General features: G+C 33.5%; 2 protein-coding genes across 2 annotated transcripts; both read right to left on the bottom strand.

The window, feature by feature from the left end:
* Positions 1–3906: 3906 nt before the first annotated feature.
* On the bottom strand, positions 3907–7353 carry LOC114741726 (LEAF RUST 10 DISEASE-RESISTANCE LOCUS RECEPTOR-LIKE PROTEIN KINASE-like 1.1). The gene is made up of 5 exons (XM_028929979.1): positions 6660–7353; positions 6012–6059; positions 4588–4848; positions 4101–4422; positions 3907–4051 (listed from the first exon to the last, which is right to left on the bottom strand). Exons 1-5 carry the CDS (start codon positions 7351–7353, stop codon positions 3907–3909), a joined length of 1470 nt encoding a protein of 489 aa, XP_028785812.1.
* Positions 7354–17551: 10198 nt separating this feature from the next.
* On the bottom strand, positions 17552–20980 carry LOC114741725 (LEAF RUST 10 DISEASE-RESISTANCE LOCUS RECEPTOR-LIKE PROTEIN KINASE-like 1.1). Its single transcript, XM_028929978.1, has 4 exons — positions 20290–20980; positions 20050–20094; positions 18646–18906; positions 17552–18480 (listed from the first exon to the last, which is right to left on the bottom strand). Exons 1-4 carry the CDS (start codon positions 20978–20980, stop codon positions 17552–17554), a joined length of 1926 nt encoding a protein of 641 aa, XP_028785811.1.
* Positions 20981–21601: the final 621 nt, after the last annotated feature.

The raw sequence follows: 21601 nt of genomic DNA, 5'->3' as shown, positions 1-21601 counted from the left end.
TGTTGGATAGATGTATATTGGCATGATAGGGCCCATTCCACATACTCTGATATGTTTGAGATTGATTATTTTGACAGTGTACTTTTGAGAACTGTTACTGGACTGTATGCTGGTAGAAGGCTGGAGGCCTTTAGGCATTTGCATGTGATTTCTTTTGTTTGATATGAGTGGTGAATCCATAATGATCCTTGACATCAAATGACTTTTGATTGTGTTGAAAGTTATGAAAGATACTATTTAGTAAAATCGTGTTATGGGCTTATGGTTGAAAATAATATTCTAGATTCATAATACCCAAAGCCCTATCCATTATGAATATCTTTTTGCACGCAGTTAATTTAGAAAAGTTCTTTTAACTGTGATAGACATATTTATGGATTGGTTTAACTCTTTTTCTATCATGGTTAATCTCATATGATTTAGGATGTTTATATAACCATGATAGTATTTCTAAATATTTTTACAAAGTTTCTTTTCTATCATGGTTAACTTTTTGATATTGATTAATTTATAAGTGTAGTAGTTTCGTTGTTACATCATTAACTCCATTATTTACTCCCTTCAAATCCATCCCATGATTCTTTCCATGAGATCCCTGCATATTCGGGGGAGTTGAACTCCTACTGAAGTCTTAGTGAATCAACATCTACGGGCCCAAGTGGATATCTGGTACCTCCATCATCAATTTCACCACTGGCGACTCCTCATGATTATCCCTGTTTTTCCCCTTTTAGCCTGCACTCTGACTCTCAACATGTTCTAGCGTGGCCATCGTATTGTTACGCTTCACAATTTTAGGACAAGCATACTATTCATGGCTGTATTTCCCACACTAAAAGCACACTTGGTGTAACCCTTCATATACTAACTACCCATCCTCCCCAAAGCTGCGAACGCCAACAGTAAAGGTTGTTGTAGGCTAATTTCAACACAAATGTGCGCAAATTCTCCCTTATCATATGTCGAGGTTGAACAATCCACTTTGATAGTTTTGCCAATCATATCCCTAATATACCCAATAATTCAACATTATAAAAATCTAGTAGAAGGTTCGGAATACGCACCCAAGCAACTATCTTTCGTTGAGTGTCTGCCTTCTTAGGGTTAAAGTTGGCCGCTATTGCTGAACCAACAAATAGTGATCATCAATCATCCATAGCCCTTTTTGATAGCCCTGATCCTCTCTACTAGTGAAAGACACAACAAAATAATAATTACTTAGAGGAGTAACCTTTACAGGATCCTTTGGTTTCCACATCCTTCTAGCTCTACCTATGAGAACATTCTTCAGGATATGTGCCCCTAAGATTTGATGATCAGTGAGTTCATCTAGGGTTGGCACCACACTATGTATTGCTCCACAGTCACCTTCAATACGAAATATCTTGGTTTAATAGCTGTACCTTTTGTTTCCACTCCATCGACCAAATCCGTATCAACCACTTGCCCATCCTCTGTATGTTGGTTCTTCTTGATGAAAAAAGACCTCCATCCATTCACCATATCTTCATTTTCATCATGCTTTACCAAGAAACCACCACACCCTAAAGAGAGAAGTTTCTCTTTGTATGAGAGTAGGAGCACCCTTCGATTGATAACCAGTTGTGGTGTCTCCTTCACACCCTTTGATTCCTTCACACCTCCACTCCTAGACCCAAAAACGAAGTCCATTGGTGAATTCACCATCCCCGCTTCCTCCTCCCCTTCCCCACCCCCTCCCCGATCGCTATCTCTGACACCCTTCCACCATCTCTAGCACTCGCTTCTTTGTCGCCCACTACACTCATGACCGCTTCTCTACAAGTGGAATAAAGAAGGGGAAGTAAATATGCCCAAGACTCCCGCAGGGAAAAGGCCCTAGTGGACAGGCAACTGAGAGAGGAAGCAGAAAACAACACAGACAAAGCAAAGGAAGTAGAAAATCAGGAGTAACCATACTAAATTTCAAACTTTTTGGCAACCAAGGTATGCGGATTCTCATGACACAAACGATCTCCTTAGCTAATCCTTTGTGTTATCGATGGTCGAATGAATCTGAGTGCTTACTACGCCAGTTGACTTGGACATTGACTTAGAACAAGACTTGGAAAAGAGGCCCGGAAAATAAGGCTAACCTGCTCTTACTCAGCTTCCTCAAATGTCATGTTAGAATGACTTTGAGTAGTCCAAGGTCTTTTGCGTCCACTGAAGTTTACCCTACGGCAAAAAGACCAGTGACAGAAACTCTGAGTTTTATCCACAGCAACCACCTAATTTTATTATGTATCTGCCACTAATGATTTTTATCATCAGGGTCAACAAGTATAATTAGATTTTACTTCTTTTATGAAGCAATCACCAGGGGCATTATCTAAACTTAATGTGTGGTCGAAGACGTTAAGAACTTGACTGGATAATTGGAGTCCAATGAAGAAAAAGAAGACAAGTTAGGAGAAAAAAATATGCATTTGATGTTGACGAGTTTCTGCAGATTTTAGAATATTCAAAACGCGTTTTCGATTCATATTCTTGTTATTTCTGGCACCTTTCTTCCTTTCCCTGCCTTCTTCTCCTTCTCCTTCTCTGTTCTTATGTTCATTTTCTTCGCTATTTCCATAATTGACCACCAAAAATGTGGCCTTCCCATTGTCATGAAGAAGAAACTTCTCAAATACACTTGTACTAAAATACTTGTTAATAAAATAATAATTAATGTAGGTTTCATGTATTACAACAGCAAAATTGTATCCACCCAGCGAATAGATGAAATAGACTTATTTAATGATTATTATATATGTCGACCATCAAATAAGTATGGGTAATTATTTGATGTTTATATTAGTCAACCGTTAAATAGATTTTTTTTTAATTACCAGAAATTTAAAACTATTTCATAACTTTTTTTTTTGGGTAAACAGCTGTCAAATATTTTTAGGTAATATACTTGACCATCAAATATACACATTGGATTTTTTTTTTAAAGTAATCGTTAAGAGTCTCATTCAAATGGCTTTATGATTTTCCAATTACTATAGTGATGAAAATGCTAAAAATATCAATTTTCATCTTAAAAGGATTGGAATCAAAGTTAATTAATCTTCCACCGATGCAAAAACATTTAAATCTTTTCAGTTATCAATCTTAAATATTGGTTCTTCCAAATAATTTTTTAGTTAATGACCCATGATAACATAAATATCTTAAAAATCCTGCCCCACATTCATATAATTTATAGAGGATTAAGACAATTAAAGTGTAAAAGTGATTCTTGGAAGTAATCACAAACACCCAATAAATAAAAGCGAACAAATATAATTGTCAAAATGGTTAAAATATAAAATAGATTTTATTAGGTTTGTAGTTGAGAATATAGAAAGAACTATATTACAGAGTTCGAAATAACTATATAAAAGGAGTTTAATTTCTACTTATATAAAAGTGCTTTTTAAAAGTGTTTTTGAAGCTTACCAAACACCCTCTCAGGTACAATAAAACTACTTTAATTTTACAATCATCATCATACTGTACGGGGAGGGAGTTGTGGCAATGAGTCGTTCAGTGATCCAGCTCCATCCAAAAGTAGTGAGGTTGGAAGAGATGTATGTATCTCCCAGTTTGAAAACCCAACACCACGAAACTCTAGGTGCTTTAGATAATCATCCTTCCCATTTTCAATTTTCTGCAGAAACTCCACTACTTTATGCATCGAAGGTCTTAGCTCTCCATCCCTCTGTAGGCACTGAAAAGCTAAGTTTGCCACTGAGATTATCATCTCCTTAACCTTGTCATCAGACTCAAAACAAAGGGAAGGATCTACAAACTCAGTAAACGCTCTTTTTTGAATCTTCTTAACTGCCATATTTGCCAAATTAATCTTATCATTGGCCCTTGTAACAATGATAGCTGGCTTAGAAGATATGAGCTCAATCAGCACGACTCCGAAACTATAAACATCACTCTTTTCAGTAAGCTCACAGAATTGGTAATATTCGGGGTCCAAATAACCTGGGCTTCCTGCTGGAGCCGTGGAGACATGAGACACAAACATGGGAAACAATTTGGAAATACCAAAGTCAGCAACCTTGACACAATGGTGATCTAGAAGAAGGTTGTTGGATTTGACATCGCGGTGAATAATGCCAGAAGCATGGAGATAGGACAATGCATTTGCTGTCTCTATGGCAATCCTCATCCTTAAGGGCCACGGTAGTGAACCAGATTTTGCTAGATTTCCATGAAGATGACAACCAAGAGTTCCATTTGGAATATATTCGTAGACTAGGAGCAGTTCACGACTGGTACGGGAAGTGCAGCCATAAAGTGACACAAGGTTTTTGTGCCGCAAGCGTGTTAAAATCTTAACTTCATTCATGAATTGCTGTACACATGAGTTGCGCTCAAACAGCCGCTTAACAGCAACTTCTCGTCCATCTTTAAGTTTTCCTAGTCGTTTAAAATCAAACCAACACCTTTTCATCAATATCTACACTAATACAAGTTAATAATGCATCTCCCCAAACACAATAATATAACTTCAAAATCCAACTATGTAAGAATGAATATTTTTGATAGAAGAAACTCTCAATACATATTTTTAAGGTGGCTTACCATAGTAAACAGTTCCAAAGCCTCCACTTCCAAGTTCTCTTGATTGATCAAATTTGTTTGTTGCTTCTTCGAGTTCCTCATAGGAGAAGACAGGGAACTTAAAATAGATGTGTCTATCTTCTAGGATTACATTTGAGTGAGTATTATCAGATTCAATGGTTCTTGACTGATTTTGTGAGCCCAAAGACTTGTGTCTTCGTTTGTTCCGCAATAGAATAACAGCCAAACCAATTATAATCACAACAGTTGCGCTTGGTACACCTACATATATGCCACGTGACAAAATTTGGTGAAATGGAATAACTTGCATTTCATTGATGAGAGTTATATTCATAGAAGGAAAAATATACATAACAAACAATATTTACAAGTAACTGAATTAGTTTTGTATAATTAGAGGAAGAGCTTTGAAACTTTAATTAATTCTAGGATTATAATAGCCACGAATACAGTCAATTAAAATAAGATTTGTTGTGCTCTTTCGTCATCAAATAAGATTTCTTGTACCTGTATAAAGATTTCATACTTTTTGGCAGCCAAAATATATGGATATTCATGACACAAACATTATCTTCGGCTAACCTTTTGTGTTAATAATTATAGAATGAATCTGTGTGCTTACTATGTTCATTGACTCGGACACTGACCAGGATCAAGATTTGGAAAAGTGGACAGGAAAATAAGGGTCAGGTCTTTGCCCTCCGCCTTGAAGTTCCCACAACCACAAAAAAAAAAAGGACACAGTATACCAGAAACTTCGAGTTTTATCCACGGGACCACTGCAACCACCTAATTTTATTATTTACCAATAATGATTTTAAAAATACCCCTACTATCTGTATTCATCATCAGGGTCAACTTAAGTATAATCAAATTTTACTTCACTTATTTTTGGAGCAATCAACTTAAGTATTATCTGTCCAGTGATGTTTTAGCGTCTATATTGAATGTCTAGTCCAATAGAAAAAGAACTTCATTAAAATCTTTAATCTCTCCTCTGTTTTTCTCAAACCAAACAATCATAAAAATTAATAAAATTTAAATATTAAATGAATACTAATTTGATAATTTTTCAAAAATAATAGTAGTTGGAACAATATGTGAATTTATGTTTTTAGTGGTAATTTTACAAAATGTAATGCTGTCTAGATGTTGTAAAAGCATAAATAATTCTATTTTGTTTAATTTCTGGTGCAATTCACAAGATACTTTTACCGGTTATAATATAGAAATAAACAATGACTTGTTGTATTTTAAAATTACAATTATACACAAATATAGACAACAAATTATTTTATTCCACAAATTATTGCAATTATGAAAATTTTTAAAAGAAATCTAAAATGCAATTTGTTTTATTTTAGAAATTATTATATCTATATATATTTAAAATATAATTAATAACTAAATAATTAATCTATTACCTATTAGCAATCCCAGCTTCCAAGCCCGTCTTTCTGTCTCAATTTCATCTACGCCACAATTAAGAGAAACATATACGAAATGAACAAATTAGCATCAGAATTGATAATACTACCTCATGTCCTAATTATAAGAGCCAGTTGACTAATTTGAAGAGATTAAGGAAGTAAGTTGAATTAGTTATTTATCCTAAATAGGTGTTGTCTTTCCTAAAATATCCTTGCTAATTAAGTGTATTGACTAGAATTATAATTATTAGAAGGACTATCTTGGAAAAAATTGAATAAATATGAGGGACAAAGTGGATTGGGGTCTTATATTGAGAACCAAAATAAAAGTCAAACAGCGTTTTATATTAAGGACTGGAGGTAGTATTAGATTTAAAACCGCAGAAGAAAACGCAGAGTCCATTTGATTAGTTGGCACACTTAATATGAGCTTCTGAAAAAAGACAGTAAATTTAACATGTTGCTTAATTATTATGCGTGCCTTTGAGACAATAAAATTCTCTGGTGCCGTTGAGACGGCAGGAGCCTTTGTCAGAAAGACACAAGCAGAGTTGACAGGCATACATGTGGCCATCTAAAAACGAACGAGGAAAATTAACTGAACCCGAGAAATTCTCATTTGTTGTAGTAAGCAATGCATACCTTTGAGACAATAAAATTCTCTGGTGCTGTTGAGACGGCATGAACCATTGTCAAAAAGACATCGAACACAACCAGGAGAAAGCTTAAAACTAATATGGAATTCAGAAGCTATGAATGTAAAAGGATCAGGAGAGAAAGATAGCATATTCACTGGAAGCTGAACACTTGGACATGTTGCTAAAGGAGTTAGAGGGTCATCCGGATCCTGCGTTCGGAAGAAGATGGTCTCATTCTTACCTTTAGCACATCCTGTATAGTTCAAGAATTGCTTTGAAAGACTCTGATTGAGTGGAGTATTGCATTTGTACATGGTTATAAATGGCCAAATATGAATGGAACCCAAAGCTGAGTTGGGAGGAGAAGTAATATTGGAACAAAAGGCGTCACAATTATTACTTGCCAAACGCTTCTCCAAATATGTGTCTCTAACGACAACTTGAGGAATCAACCCGATTCCTATCCTCGTCACTTGAAACATCTTTTTCCCCAGTTGCACAGTTTTTTGAGCGTTGGGGTCTTCACAGCCATGAATCGGCAACATCCCACAGTCTTTACGTTCTGGAGTGGTCAAAGGGAACCCGAGCTTGCCCAAATTACCACAGTCAAAGAAACCTGGGCACTCATCTGCTGAAGCAGAATGGTCAGCGAACAAGAAGAAGAAGAAGAAGACGGACAAATAGACAGGTAGAACCATGATCTTCTTCTGAAACTCTCACTCTTAGAGAACAAGTTTAGTCTATATGATTTTTTCAAGCAATAACTTGCTAAGGTTGGGTTGTAGCTCTATGAAATGGCAGTTGACTTGGCCGAAAGACCAAGACCAAGAAGATGAATGTGAGAGACACGTGTCCTTTTCTCAACATAAAGCAAAGAAATTAATAATTCACGCGGTTTTTAATTTTAATATTCCCATTGCTGTTTATTTGTATAGTAATTTTAATTTTATTTTAATATATAAGCATCGCAACTCGTGGTGAACATTTTATTGTTCGATGAACTTTCGCAGCAAATAATCTTTTTGAAATTTGCATCTGGAAAGAAAGTAAGGAAAATTACAAATAAAGACTCTCCAATATATAAAATAGCAATTAGGACCCTAAATTTGAAAAATAGCTTCAGAGGACCCGGTTCCAAATTGCAAATATGAAATACTAATGGAATGTCCAAAATGCCCTTCTTCTTTTTTTCTCTTTCTTCCTCTCCAGATCTTCTTCCTTTCGTTCTTCTTTTCCTCTCCCTCTTCATTCTTCTCTTCCATAATAGGAAGGAATCATTCTCAATATCCATCTCTCAATTTCTTTTTCCATCTCCATTTTCATCTACTCCATCCTCACAAACCCAGATTCTAAAACTTTAGTTGCATTCACCATCTCTCTCCCTAGATTCCTCTATCTTTCTCTCTCTCAACCTGGAAGTTGCTTTTCACTGAAAACAAAAACCCAATATCCATTCAATACTTCTCGTAACTTTGATTATGAGCTGTGGGCAGTAACTAAAAGGCACAATTCATTCACTCGATCGTGAGTAACAGTACGCCACCTAATGGTATTAGGAACTAGGATACATCCTCACAAGCCCACTTTCTATGGATAGCTGAGAAGCAGGAACTATTATATAAGATGAACTAATGATATTTATGCAGAATGGAAAATATACGCCACCTATTTACTATTTGAATTTAAATTGATTGGGAGCAACATTGCGATGAAATAAGAAGAGAGATTAGTCTTGATATCATTTTGATTCTCATTATAACTTTGTGCCCACCATATGGATACTCCGGATTGAACCTCAATCTTCACAACATATATATAGTAACATTGTAGAGCTATTTAAATTCTCATTTCAACAGAAAAATTTAAAATTGTATGAAAATCTTATTGGAACTTGTCATTGGCCTTACTTAACTTGTCATTGGCCTAACTGAATTTGTCATGAATCCTATATCAGAAGTGCTTATTGTTAAAGAAATCTGCAAATTCTCATTTCAACAGAACAATTTAAAATTGTATGAAAACCTTATCGGAACTTGTCATTGGCTTAACTTAACTTGTCATTGGCCTAACTAAACTTGTCATGAATCCTATATCAGAAGTACTTGCTGTCAAAGAAATCTGCAAATTCTCATTTCAACAGAACAATTTAAAATTGTATGAAAACCTTATCAGAACGTGTCATTGGCCTAACTAAACTTGTCATGAATCCTATATCAAAAGTGTTTGCTGTCAAAGAAATCTGCAAATTCTCATTTCAACAGAACAATTTAAGATTATATGAAAATCTTATCGGAACTTGTCGTTGGCCTTACTTAACTTGTCATTGGCCTAACTAAACTTGTCATGAATCCTATATCAGAAGTGCTTGTTGTCAAAGAAATATGCAAATTCTCATTTCAACAGAACAATTTAAAATTGTATGAAAACCTTATCGGAACTTGTCATTAGCCTTACTTAACTTGTTATTTGCCAAGTTAAAATTGTATAAAAACCTTGTCAAAAGTGACAAGTTTACTATGGCAAATGACAAGTTGAGTTTGGCAAATGACAAGTTCCCATAAGGTTTTCATACAATTTCAAATTTCTCTGTCAAAATGATTGAATTTTCACATTGATTTACGAAGCAACAAATTCACTATGGCAAATGACAAGTTGAGTAAATAACAAGTTCCCATAAGGTTTTCATACAATTTCAAATTTCTCTGTTGAAATTAAAATTTGGAGATTTCTGACAGCAACCACTTCTGATAAGTAGTAAATGAAAAGCTCAGTAAAGCCAATGACAAGTTCCAATAAGATTTTCATACAATTTAAAACTTCTCTGTTGAAATTAAACTTTGCTGATTTTTGACAGCAGCCACTTATGATAAGCAGTAAATGACAAGTTTAGTAAAACCAATGACAAGTTCCGATAAGATTTTCATACAATTTTAAATTGTTCTATTGAAATGAGAATTTGCAGATTTCTTGACAGCAAGCACTTCTGATATAGGATTCATGACAAGTTCAATTAGGCCAATGACAAGTTAAGTAAGGCCAATGACAAGTTCTAATAAGATTTTATACAATTTTAAATTGTTCTATTGAATGAGAATTTGCATATTTCTTTGACAGTAAGCACTTATGATATAGGATTGATAACAAGTTTAATTAGGCCAATGATAAGTTAAGCAAGGCCAATAACAAGTTCCGATAAGATTTTCATACAATTTTAAATTGTTTTGTTGAAATGAGGATTTGCAGATTTTTTTGACAGCAAGCACTTCTGATATAGGATTGATGACAAGTTCATTTAGGCTAATGACAAGTTAAGTAAGGCTAATGATAAGTTCCAATAAGGTTTTTATACAATTTTAAATTGTTCTGTTGAAATGAAAATTTGCAGATTTCTTTGACAGCAAGCACTTTTATATAGGATTTATGACAAGTTCAGTTAGGCTAATGACAGTTAAGTAAGGCCAATGACATGTTCCGATAAGGTTTTCATACAATTTTAAATTGTTCTGTTGAAATGAGAATTTGCAAATTTCTTGACAGCAAGCACTTCTGATATAGGATTCATGACAAGTTCACTTAGGCCAATAACAAGTTCTGATAAGATTTTCATACAATTTTAAATTTTTCTCTTAAAATGAGAATTTGCAGATTTCTTTGACAGCAAACACTTCTGCTATAGGATTCTTGACAAGTTCAGTTAGGCCAATGACAGGTTCCCATAAGGTTTTTATACAAGATGAAAAATGCACAGCTCATGCTTTCTAGTCCATTACGTTACCCTTTTTGCATTGCCCTTGATTTCAATTGTTTATATATTTTCTTTAAAAAAATAGAAGGAATATAAAAGTTTGGTTTCACCACACTCCAAAAGCTTCCCAACAAAATAAAGCTTATCATTGAACTCGCACATTGCCAATCATTTATGAATAAAGAGAACATAAACTCAAAGAACAAATCAAAGAATATTAAAGGGAAACCCTCTGTGTTTAGCTTCATTTTTTACTTACAAACTAATCAATGAGTAAGGGGGAAGAACATAACAAAGAAGACAATATTCGAATCCCCCTCTTTGGGTATGGATTCAAGGAAGAGTGAATCGAAAGATAATACACTTTCATCTTAAGCTATAATATATAGAGAGCATCCAATATGGAAGATGAGAACATTTCTTCCTACTAAGAAAGAGAAGAACGAAGAGAGAGAGGAAAAGAAGAACGAAAGGGAAGAAGATCTGGAGAAGAAGAAAGAGAAAAAATAGAAGGGTATTTTGGACATTCCACCATCATTTCATATTTGCAATTTGGGACCGGGTCCTCTGAAGCTATTTTCCAAATTTAGGGTCCCTAATTGCTATTTTATATATTGAGGAGTCTTTATTTGCAATTTTCCCAAAAAAGTATTATTAATAATATATTTATAAAACTGCACTTTTAGTTATTTAATTTCGTACAAAATTCTTTTTCCTTAACTTCATAAAGCTTCTTTTAGGGGATCTAATTCTAATATTTTTACATGAATTTGAAAAAAAAATCTATAAATACTACTGTATTGAATAATTAAAAAAACAATGATCAGTAAAAAAAATCATCATGTTAGATTAACGGTATTAATATTAGAAAAATGGAAAAATTACTTTATTAAATTAAAGAATTAAACTAAAATTTTTTTCCTAATATGTTATTTGGATTTATTTGTTTTTATTTTTATTTTGAGAACATATATGTCAACCAAATATTTTATTTTTTAAATCAAAATATCTATTGTAAGATGGTGAAAATTGTTTTAACTATTTATCATCTTTTTTTGCCAACATATTTATTATCATTTTGGAATGAAAATTAATTAATTAAAATTGTGTATGATTTGTGGAGATTATGGCCCCAAAGTGAACAGTGATGATTGTCAGCTTTTGATTTTGAATCGTTTGGGAGACATAATCATAATTACGTCCTCTTTTTGCTCTCCGTTTTTTAATCACTATTCTCCATATCCGGTCCCAATAATTAGTTTATTAAATAAATCTCAACCTTGAGAATAGATAATTAAAATTCCTCAACCCAAGTATCTCGAGAAATTCTTAGGTACACCAGGTGCCCCACCTCATTTGTGTTCTGACCAATCAGAATATACCAAGTCACAACATTTTAATCTTAGTTGGTTGCCAGGTCATCTCTAATTATTAAGCAATTAAGATTTCAATTAAGAGAAAAACTCAGGGATTCCAATTTGCATTAGAAAATTCCCATCAAAGAGCCCTAACCTCTAGTCCTCTACATTCGAGATTCAACGACAATTGCCCTCTTCCTGGTGACTAGAGATGAAACTTGAGCTCTTAAGGCTGGAGGTCTCTCAGCGAGTTTGCGGTGGGTAAGTTGCAAGTTGTGCTTTCCTTTTTCTTTTATTTTTGATCGAACAAGAGGCTATTTATCCTCATCTTCCTCTCCTTGGCGACCGTCTTGCAATTAGAGACGATGGTTAAGCCCTAAAGCTGAAGGTTCTTGTCGATCCCCTTATCATGTTTTGCTTCGATTTGTGGCTGGTAAGCTGTGATTTGTGGATGCAAGTGAGTAATGAAATCATGTTTGAAAGCCCAAAACCCTAACTTAAAACCAATCTTCAAAGCTTTTAATAACCCTTTTGGAATCTCTCTATCTTCAAATCAAAAGTATAAACCGTGGAAGTATTTTAGAAATCCTACCTAGAGTGTTGCAACCACCAAAGCCTCTGCCGAAAAAATCATTTCACTATGATTCTTGAAGTTTCATTGAAATGAGATGTTTGTTATTTGACTTAATTGATAATGAACTGAGGTACGATAAGAGTAATCCTACATATCATCAAGGCACTTGATTCAATTTATTTATTATTTTTTGAAGTACTTGCATTTTGCCAGTCCAAAATGCTGTGGAATATTTGAAGATTATTGGGGCGTTGAACGAATATTATTGTTTATAACTTTATATCTTCTACAAGGCGTCTTTATGGATGGTGAGTTTAACTATATTTGTAATTTCAGCTACCTTGTTTTGTTTATGTGAAATCATTTTACTAGTAATGGTTACTATGTTTGCAATAATTTCTATTCAACCTGCACATCTAGATTGTTTTTCATGTACTTCAGGCACATAAATTTTGTGATGTTTATTCTATTTCTGACTCTTTGCATAATTTTTAGACCTAAATTCTATTTGAGTGAGTTGTCTTTGTAGATCATAAAGAAACTTACCTAGTGTCTGCTTGGCTGTCTGGCTTGATAGCCCTTGCTTTTTTGTTGTAATTAACAATCAGTGTTAAACCTTTTTTTTAACCTCATCAAAATGTGGCATTGGGATTATGGTTTCTTGTAGGTATGAAACTTCAGGGGAGGAGAATTATACACCATGGCAAGCCGGGTAGGTGAGAGGAGGAGGTGGCCTTGCTGAAATCATTCATTACACGAGGCATAATGGCTAACAATGTGATTTTGATATGGAAAGCTTTTGAGAATTGAAGGGGATGATGACTTTAGTTGGACTTCAATGAGTTTGGTGCTGACTAGCTAGTCTGTTGGCACAGTTTGCTGTAACGGGCAGTTACTATTTAGTATATTTAACTTGCTGTCCAGAAATGTTTTATGTAATGTTGCAATTGAATGTTGTTAATTTCTAATTGTAACATGATAGTTGATTGTTTCGATGGAATGCCTTTGATTTGGTGTTTTGATAGTTGATTCTTCTTCCAGATATAGTTATGCTAAAATTCATAACAAAGAGTTCCAAAGTGCGGGGAACAACTGTACAAAAATTCTTGATCTGGAGAGCAAAGCAACATTTCAATTAATTGAACTTAGTTACTTTACAAAATACAAATGATCAACCATACAATGATCTTGATGGACCAGAACCATGCAATACAGCATTTGAGAAGCAAACCAACCAAATGTGCAGAATCATGTTCATCCCTAATAAAATAATGAAAACACTAAATCAATCCTTCACTCCTAACTACTACAGCAGCTAAGCAGAAGCCCTGACCCATTTCGGTTATTTTTCTCTGTCCATCTCGTCCCTTAATCTTGCCCAAAGTTTGCTTGGATACGTGTACTTCAATCTAATCCAAACAATTGCTGCAGCATACCTCCGGCATTTATAGCAACAATATCATTTGGGGTGCGCAAACAATTGAAAAAAAATATCAATCAGCAGCATTGACACAGAACATGAAGATGCATTTTCAAAATCCTTTTATAAAGCTTTTTTCCCATGTGTTCAAGAATGTGCCATTAGCTGACTTTCACCAAAAGGTCGTAAATTGAGGAATGACCAAATTGAATATCAAAGACTAGAGGTTGGTTATCCATCATCAACATTTGATTGAATACTAGATTTGTAAAATTATAAAATAATCAAGAAGTTTTAGGTAGAAACAACATACCTTAATAAACTAGCAAATTAAAACATATATAAACAAATTGAAATCGAAGAAAATAATAGAGGAGAATATTGTGGAGTTCCAGTGCTAAGGAGCTAGAACGCACCATCATTGATTCCTCATTCAACGTCATCACAGACACTTAATGGTCCTAACCTTGTGGCCTTCAATCCTTCAACGACGATATCACAGGGATAATTTAGGAAGGGATTGGCGTGAGGTTGGATTAGAAAAAAAAGAGAGGAGAGGAAGATAAGGGAACCATTGGGCTAAGGAAGTTACCGGGAAAGGCGAGAGACCGACAATCAACTCCCTAAGTAATCGATGGAGAGTGCGTTGAGCGGCGAAGATTCGTGGACAAAGAAGAGCATTGTTGCAGAGCAAGGGAAGAGGACGATCGTTAAATGTAGAGGCTAGGGTTCTTCGATCGAAATTTGAATTTGAATTTGAAGTTTCTTGACGCAAGTTGAAATCCCGAGAGTATTTCTTATAATTATTATTTTAATTGAAATCTTAATTGCTTTATAATTAGACTAAAATGTTGTGACTTGTTATATTCTGATTGGCGAGAGTACAAATGAGGTGGTGTTCTAGGTGTACGCAAGAATTTCTCATCTATCTCAGCATATTGCCAAAATTAGTAAAAACTCACGCCACAATGTCCTTATATATCTGTGACGCTGGGTTTAATTAATCAATTTTGCACATATAGTACTATTTTTAAACAACTACTAGACATGATAACATTTTTTCAGACCAGCCCTAACATTTAAATATATGCTTCCTCTCTTTTGAAAATGTAAGAACTAGTTAGAAAATTGATATTGATTATAAATATAAGAGTTTCATCCAATTTGTTTCTAAAATTTATAATGTTTTTAAACCATGCCAATTGGTGGGACATGTTGAGAGAATTTTTATGAAAAGATGGTTATAATACAAGTGATTAAATAGGTTATTTAAGAAAAATCAAAACATATTCATTATAAAAAATTAATTTAACTAATTTTTAATATATGTAAATTAGTTATTATCTTCAATATTATACAGAAGTATTGCATAACTAATTTATAAGTCAAGAACCACTAAGTGGGCGTGTAAAGTATGAATGTGTGGCGTCTTGTCCCATGAAAAGATAACTAATTTATAAAAATTTAAAAATTAGTTATTTATTTATAATAAATATGTGTTGATTTTTTTAAATGTCTCATTCATTTACATTAGAAACTTACCTCATTATATGCCATTAATATTGTTGTTTGGGAAACTAAATTTAAATTTGTAAAGCAAAATCAACTGAGTTCTATATTTGAAATCAAAATAAATTTCTCAACTTGTTTTTATATTTTAAACCTAGGAGTAGAATATAAAAATACTCTTCTGATTCTAAATATAAGATTTTTATATACAGTATATAAAATTTTTTATATGCACTATATATAAATTTTATATTTAAGATTAGAAGAGTAATAAATTTTGTAGACTGATGGCTAAACATGACTTTGCAATTGCATACGGCACCTATGAGTAATCACTAATCACCAGATTAAGAATTAATGACTTTTCAGTGGTCCCCACAATACGACGTGCGGTGAACTTTGCTACTTGTCACTTCCGGCTTGCCCGTATGCACAGAGATGAGAGAAGCGTGGTAACATCACCATGTGTATTACTATTACTGCCTCTCTTATTTATAAGATTTTATTTATAGATTATAAATAAGATCTTATAAATAAAACTAGAAGTATTATTATTATCATCATCATCATCTTCTCAAATCATTAAAATAAAAACTAAATAACAAATTTGAGAAAAAAGTCCAAAAAAATATATGTTAAATTACAATATAAAAAGAGTTTTATATTTAGGACCAGAAGAGTAGTAATTAAAACTGATTTAAATTTTTAAATTCAAAAAATATTTTCTTAAAATTTTTCAAATTAAAAAAATTAATTAAATTTGTTATTTATAATAAATATGCGTCAAGTTTCTTAAATTATTTTTTATAATCATATGTACTGACATTAATATGAATATTTTTTATGCATATAAATAAAAGAAGAAATAGATAATAAATATAAAATACGTTATTTTAAGATGAGGTATGGAGGTTGGGAAATCGAAAATATCACAAAACGAGAACAAAAGCGCGCGATAAATTTGGACGGAAAGTGTGTGGGTGAGCTCAAAGCCGATTGGCCCACACTATTATAAGAGTCAAACCATATTCTCTTTTTTTTAAAAAAATATCCAAATATATTTATACATGTTAAAATCAACCACGAAGAAAGTGAATGAGAACACGTGTCTATGTCTTTAATTTCAACAAAATGTGCTTCATCACAGGCTCTTGAACTTGATTAATATATGCATTAGGTCATGTCCAAACTTGTCCAAATATCGCCAAATAAATAAGATCAGTTTATAGAGAATAAATCAAATAAATAACTGGCAATCACAATATTATATAAATTTAAGCGTCTAATAAGTATGAAATAAATGTCATAAGGTCATTATGCTCTTGATGAAGGAATTTCTCACATAATGATAATTAACACGCTAATATTAGTATAAAGCTTTCAAAAGGATAAAGAGACTGAATGGCCAAAAACAAAAAGTGAGTGTAAACGAAATTCATATTAACAATTAAATTAAAACTAACATCCTATATTAAGATTGGAACTAACAATCGAAGTTAAACAAATGTGCCTTCCGATGAGAGTTGATATATTAAACTTCAATCTCAGAAATAATTGATATTACACTGTTGAAGATTTTTTAACACTTTAAATAATTTCATTACTGTACAAAATGCCATACTTGGCACTCCATAGTTGTTGGTTAAACAGAAAAGCATCGAGTAAGTAACATGAGGTACGTAGAGGTTGATTAAGGACTTATTTAGTGATTATTATATATGTCGACCATCAAATAAGTATGGGTAATTATTTGATGTTTATATCAGCCAACCGTTAAATAGATTTTTTCTAATTATCAGAAATTTAAAACTATTTGATAACTTTTTTTTTTGGGTAAACAGCCGTAAAATATTTTTAGGTGATATACTTGACCGTCAAATATATATATATATTGGATTTTTTTTTTCAAATAATCGTTAAGAGTCTCATTCAAATGGCTTTATGATTTTCCAATTACTATAGGGATGAAAATGCTCAAAATATCAATTTTCATCTTAAAAGGATTGGAATCAGAGTTAATTATTCTTCCACCGATGCAAAAACATTTAAATCTTTTCAGTTATCAATCTTAAATATTGGTTCTTCCAAATAATTTTTTAGTTAATGACCCATGATAACATAAATATCTTAATAATCCTACCCCACATTCATCTAATTTATAGAGGATTAAGACAATTAAAGTGTAAAAGTGATTCTTGGAAGTAATCACAAACACGCAATAAAAGTGTTTTTGAAGCTAATCAAACACCCCCTCAGGTAAAATAAAACTACTTTAATTTTACAATGGTGATCATACTGTACGGGGAGGGAGTTGTGGCATTGAGTCGTTCATTGATCTAGCTCCATCCAAAAGCAGTGAGGTTGGGAGAGATGTATGTATCTCCCAGTTCGAAAACCGAGCACCATGAAACTCTAGGTGCTTTAGATAATCATCCTTACCATTTTCAATTTTATGGAGAAACTCCACTACTTTATCCATGGAAGGTCTTAGCTCTCTAGCCCTTTGTAGGCATTGAAAAGCTAAGTTTGCCACTGAGATTATCATCTCCTTAACCTTGTCATCAGACTCAAAACAAAGGGAAGGATCTACAAACTCAGTAAATGCTCTTCTTTGAATCTTCTTAACTGCCATATTTGCCAAACTAATCTTATCCTTGGTCCTTGTAACAATGATAGCTGGCTTAGAAGATATGAGCTCAATCAGCACGACTCCGAAACTATAAACATCACTCTTTTCAGTAAGCTCACAGAATTGGTAATATTCGGGGTCCAAATAACCTGGGCTTCCTGCTGGAGCCGTGGAGACATGAGACACAAACATGGGAAACAATCTGGAAATACCAAAGTCAGCAACCTTGACACAAAAATGGTGATCTAGAAGAAGGTTGCTGGATTTGACATCGCGGTGAACGATGCCAGAAGCATGGAGATAGGACAATGCATTTGCTGTCTCTATGGCAATCCTCATCCTCAAGGGCCACGATAGTGAACCAGGTTTTGCCAGATTTCCATGAAGATGACAACCAAGAGTTCCATTTGGAATATATTCGTAGACTAGGAGCAGTTCACGACTGGTACGGGAAGTGCCGCCATAAAGTGACACAAGGTTTTTGTGCCGCAAGCGTGTTAGAATCTTAACTTCATTCATGAATTGCTGTACACATGAGTTGCGCTCAAACAGCCGCTTAACAGCAACTTCTCGTCCATCTTTAAGTTTTCCTAGTCGTTTAAAATCAGACCAACACCTTATCATCAATATCTACACTAATACAAGTTAATAATGCATCTCCCCAAACACAATAATATAACTTCAAAATCCAACTATGTAAGAATGAATATTTTTGATAGAAGAAACTCTCAATGCATATTTTTAAGGTGGATTACCATAGTAAACAGTTCCAAAACCTCCACTGCCAAGTTCTCTTGATTGATCAAATTTGTTTGTTGCTTCTTCGAGTTCCTCATAGGAGAAGACAGGGAACTTAAAGTAGATGTGTCTACCTTCTAGGATTACATTTGAGTGAGTATTATCAGATTCAATGGTTCTTGACTGATTTTGTGGGCCCAAAGACTTGTGTCTTCGTTTGTTCCGCAATACAATAACAACCAAACCAATTATAATCACAACAGTTGCACTTGGTACACCTACATATATGCCACGTGACAGAATTTGGTGAAATGGAATAACTTGCATTTCATTGATGAGAGTTATATTCATAGAAGGAAAAATATACATAGCAAACAATATTTACAAGTAACTGAATTAGTTTTTTATACTTAGAGGAAGAGCTTTGAAACTTTAATTAATTCTAGGATTATAATGGCCACGAATACAGTCAATTAATATAAGATTTGTTGTGCTCTTTCGTCATCAAATAAGATTTCTTGTACCTGTATAAAGATTTCATACTTTTTGGCAGCCAAAATATATGGATTTTCGTGACACAGACATTATCTTCGGTTAATAATGATAGAATGAATCTGTGTGCTTACTATGTTCATTGACTCGGACACTGACCAGGATCAAGATATGGAAAAGTGGACAGGAAAATAAGGGCCAGGTCTTTGCCCTCTACCTTGAAGTTCCCACAACCACAAAAGGACACAGTATACCAGAAACTTGCAAGTTTTATCCACGGGACCACGGCAACCACCTAATTTTATTATTTAGCAATAATGATTTTAAAAATACTCCTACTGTCTGTATTCATCATCAGGGTCAACGTAAGTATAATCAAATTTTACTTCACTTGTTTATGGAGCAATAACCAGGCACTATCTGTCCAGTGATGTTTTCGCGTCCATATTGAACGTCTAGTCCAATGGGAAAGGAACTTCATTAAAATCTTTAATCTCTCCTCTGTTTTTCTCAAACCAAACAATCATAAAAATTAATAAAATTTAAATATTTAATGAATACTAATTTGATAATTTTTCAAAAATAATAGTACTTGGAACAATATGTGGATTTATGTTTTTAGTGGTAATTTTACAAAATGAAATGCTGTCTAGAAGTTGTAAAAGCATAAATAATTCTATTTTGTTTAATTTCTGGCGCAATTCACAAGATATTTTTACCGGTTATAATATAGAAATAAACAATGCCTGTTGTATTTTAAAATTACAATTATACACAAATATACACAACCAATTATTTTATTCTACAAATTATTGCACTTATGAAAATTTTTAAAAGAAATCTAAAATACAATTTGTTTTATTTTAGAAATTATTATATCTATATATATATTTAAAATATAATTAATAACTAAATAATTAATTTATTACCTATTAGCAATCCCAACTTCCAAGCCCGTCTTGTATTTCGATGTTCTGTCTCAATTTCATCCATGCCACAAAAAAGAGAAGCAGATACGAAATGAACAAATTAGTATCGGAGCTGACAAGATTACACATAAAACCAAAAAAGAAATCGCAGAGCCCATTTGATTAGTTGACAAGCAGTTAATATGAGATTCTGAAAAACGACTGGGTAAATTTAAAATGTTGCTTAATTATTATGCATACCTTTGAATTTGGAACAATAAAATCCTCCAGTGCTGTTGAGCCTGCATATCCCTTTGTCAGAAACACATGAAGCACAGTCATTAGAAAGCTGAATTGTAACGGGGAATTCAGAGGCGATGAATGTAAATGGATCAGCAGAGAAAGCCATCGTATTCACTGGAACTTCAACCCTCGGACATGCTGCCAAAGAAGATGGAGTATCATCTTCATCTTGCGTGCTGAAGAAGATGGTCTCATTCTTACTCTGACCACATCCTGTATAGTTCAAGAATTGCTTTGGAAGGCTGTAATTGAGCGAACTATTACATTTGTACATGACCATACTTGGCGACATATTAAAGGAACCCAAGGGCGAGCTTGGAGGAAGGGTAATATTGCAGCACAAGGCATCACAACCATCATTTACCCAACGCTTCTGTAAATCTGCGTCTCTAATGAAAACTTCAGTATTGGAAATGCCTACTCTCGTCACCAGAAACATTTTTGCCCCCAATTGCACGGTTTTCTCAGCGTTGGGGTCTTCACAGCCATGAATCGGCAACATCCCACAGTCTTTGCGTTCTGGAGTGGTCAAAGGGAATCGGAGCTTGACCAGATTCCCACAGTCAAAGAAACTCGGGCACTCATCCGCTGAAGCAGAATGGTCAGCGAACAAGAAGAAGAAGACGGACAAATAGACAGGTAGAACCATGATCTTCTTCTGAAACTCTCACTCAGAGAGAACAAGTTTAGTCTATGGAGACTATATATGGTTGTTTCAAGCAATAACTTGCTAAGGTCTGGTTGTAGCTCCACGAAATGGCAGTTGACTTGGCCGAAAGACCAAGACCAAAAAGATGAATGTGAGAGACACGTGTCCTTTTCTCAACACAAAGCAGAGAAATTAATAATTCACGCGGTTTTTAATTTTAGCATCGCAACTCGTGGTGAACATTTTATTATTCGATGTACTTTTGCAGAAAATAATCTTTTTGAAATTTGCACCAGGAAAGAAAGTGGTAGTATTATTAATAATATATTGATAAAAGTGCATTTTTAGTTACTTCATTTCATACAAAATTCTTTTTCCTTAAGTTCACAAAGCTTCTTTTACGGGATCTAATTCTAATATTTTTATATGAATTTGAAAAAAAAACCTATAAATACTACTGTATTGAATAATTAAAAAAATAATGATCATTACAAAAAATTGTCATGTTTGATTAACGGTATTAATATTAGAAAAATGGAAAAATTACTTTATTAAATGAAAGGAGTAAACTAAATTTTTTTTTCCTAATATGTGTTATTTGGATTTATTTGTTTTTATTTT

This window comes from Neltuma alba, unplaced genomic scaffold, assembly GCF_004799145.2.
Source record: "Neltuma alba isolate B1F8T4 unplaced genomic scaffold, ASM479914v2 tig00003504_pilon, whole genome shotgun sequence".
Lineage (NCBI taxonomy): Eukaryota > Viridiplantae > Streptophyta > Magnoliopsida > Fabales > Fabaceae > Neltuma > Neltuma alba.
Note: the sequence above shows the minus strand (reverse complement) of the source record. Positions and strands in the feature narration are given on the sequence as shown.

Coding starts and splice junctions, on each gene's coding strand:
- LOC114741725 (XM_028929978.1), bottom strand. CDS start 20,980: ATGGTTCTACCTGTCTATTTGTCCGTCTTCTTCTTCTTGTTCGCTGAC. Junction 20,095..20,289: donor TTATTGTTCCAAATTCAAAG/GTATGCATAATA, acceptor AAATTGAGACAG/AACATCGAAATACAAGACGG. Junction 18,907..20,049: donor GAAGTTGGGATTGCTAATAG/GTAATAAATTAA, acceptor GCATATATGTAG/GTGTACCAAGTGCAACTGTT.
- LOC114741726 (XM_028929979.1), bottom strand. CDS start 7,353: ATGGTTCTACCTGTCTATTTGTCCGTCTTCTTCTTCTTCTTCTTGTTC. Junction 4,849..6,011: donor GAAGCTGGGATTGCTAATAG/GTAATAGATTAA, acceptor GCATATATGTAG/GTGTACCAAGCGCAACTGTT. Junction 4,052..4,100: donor GGCATTATTCACCGCGATGT/CAAATCCAACAA, acceptor AAGGTTGCTGAC/TTTGGTATTTCCAAATTGTT.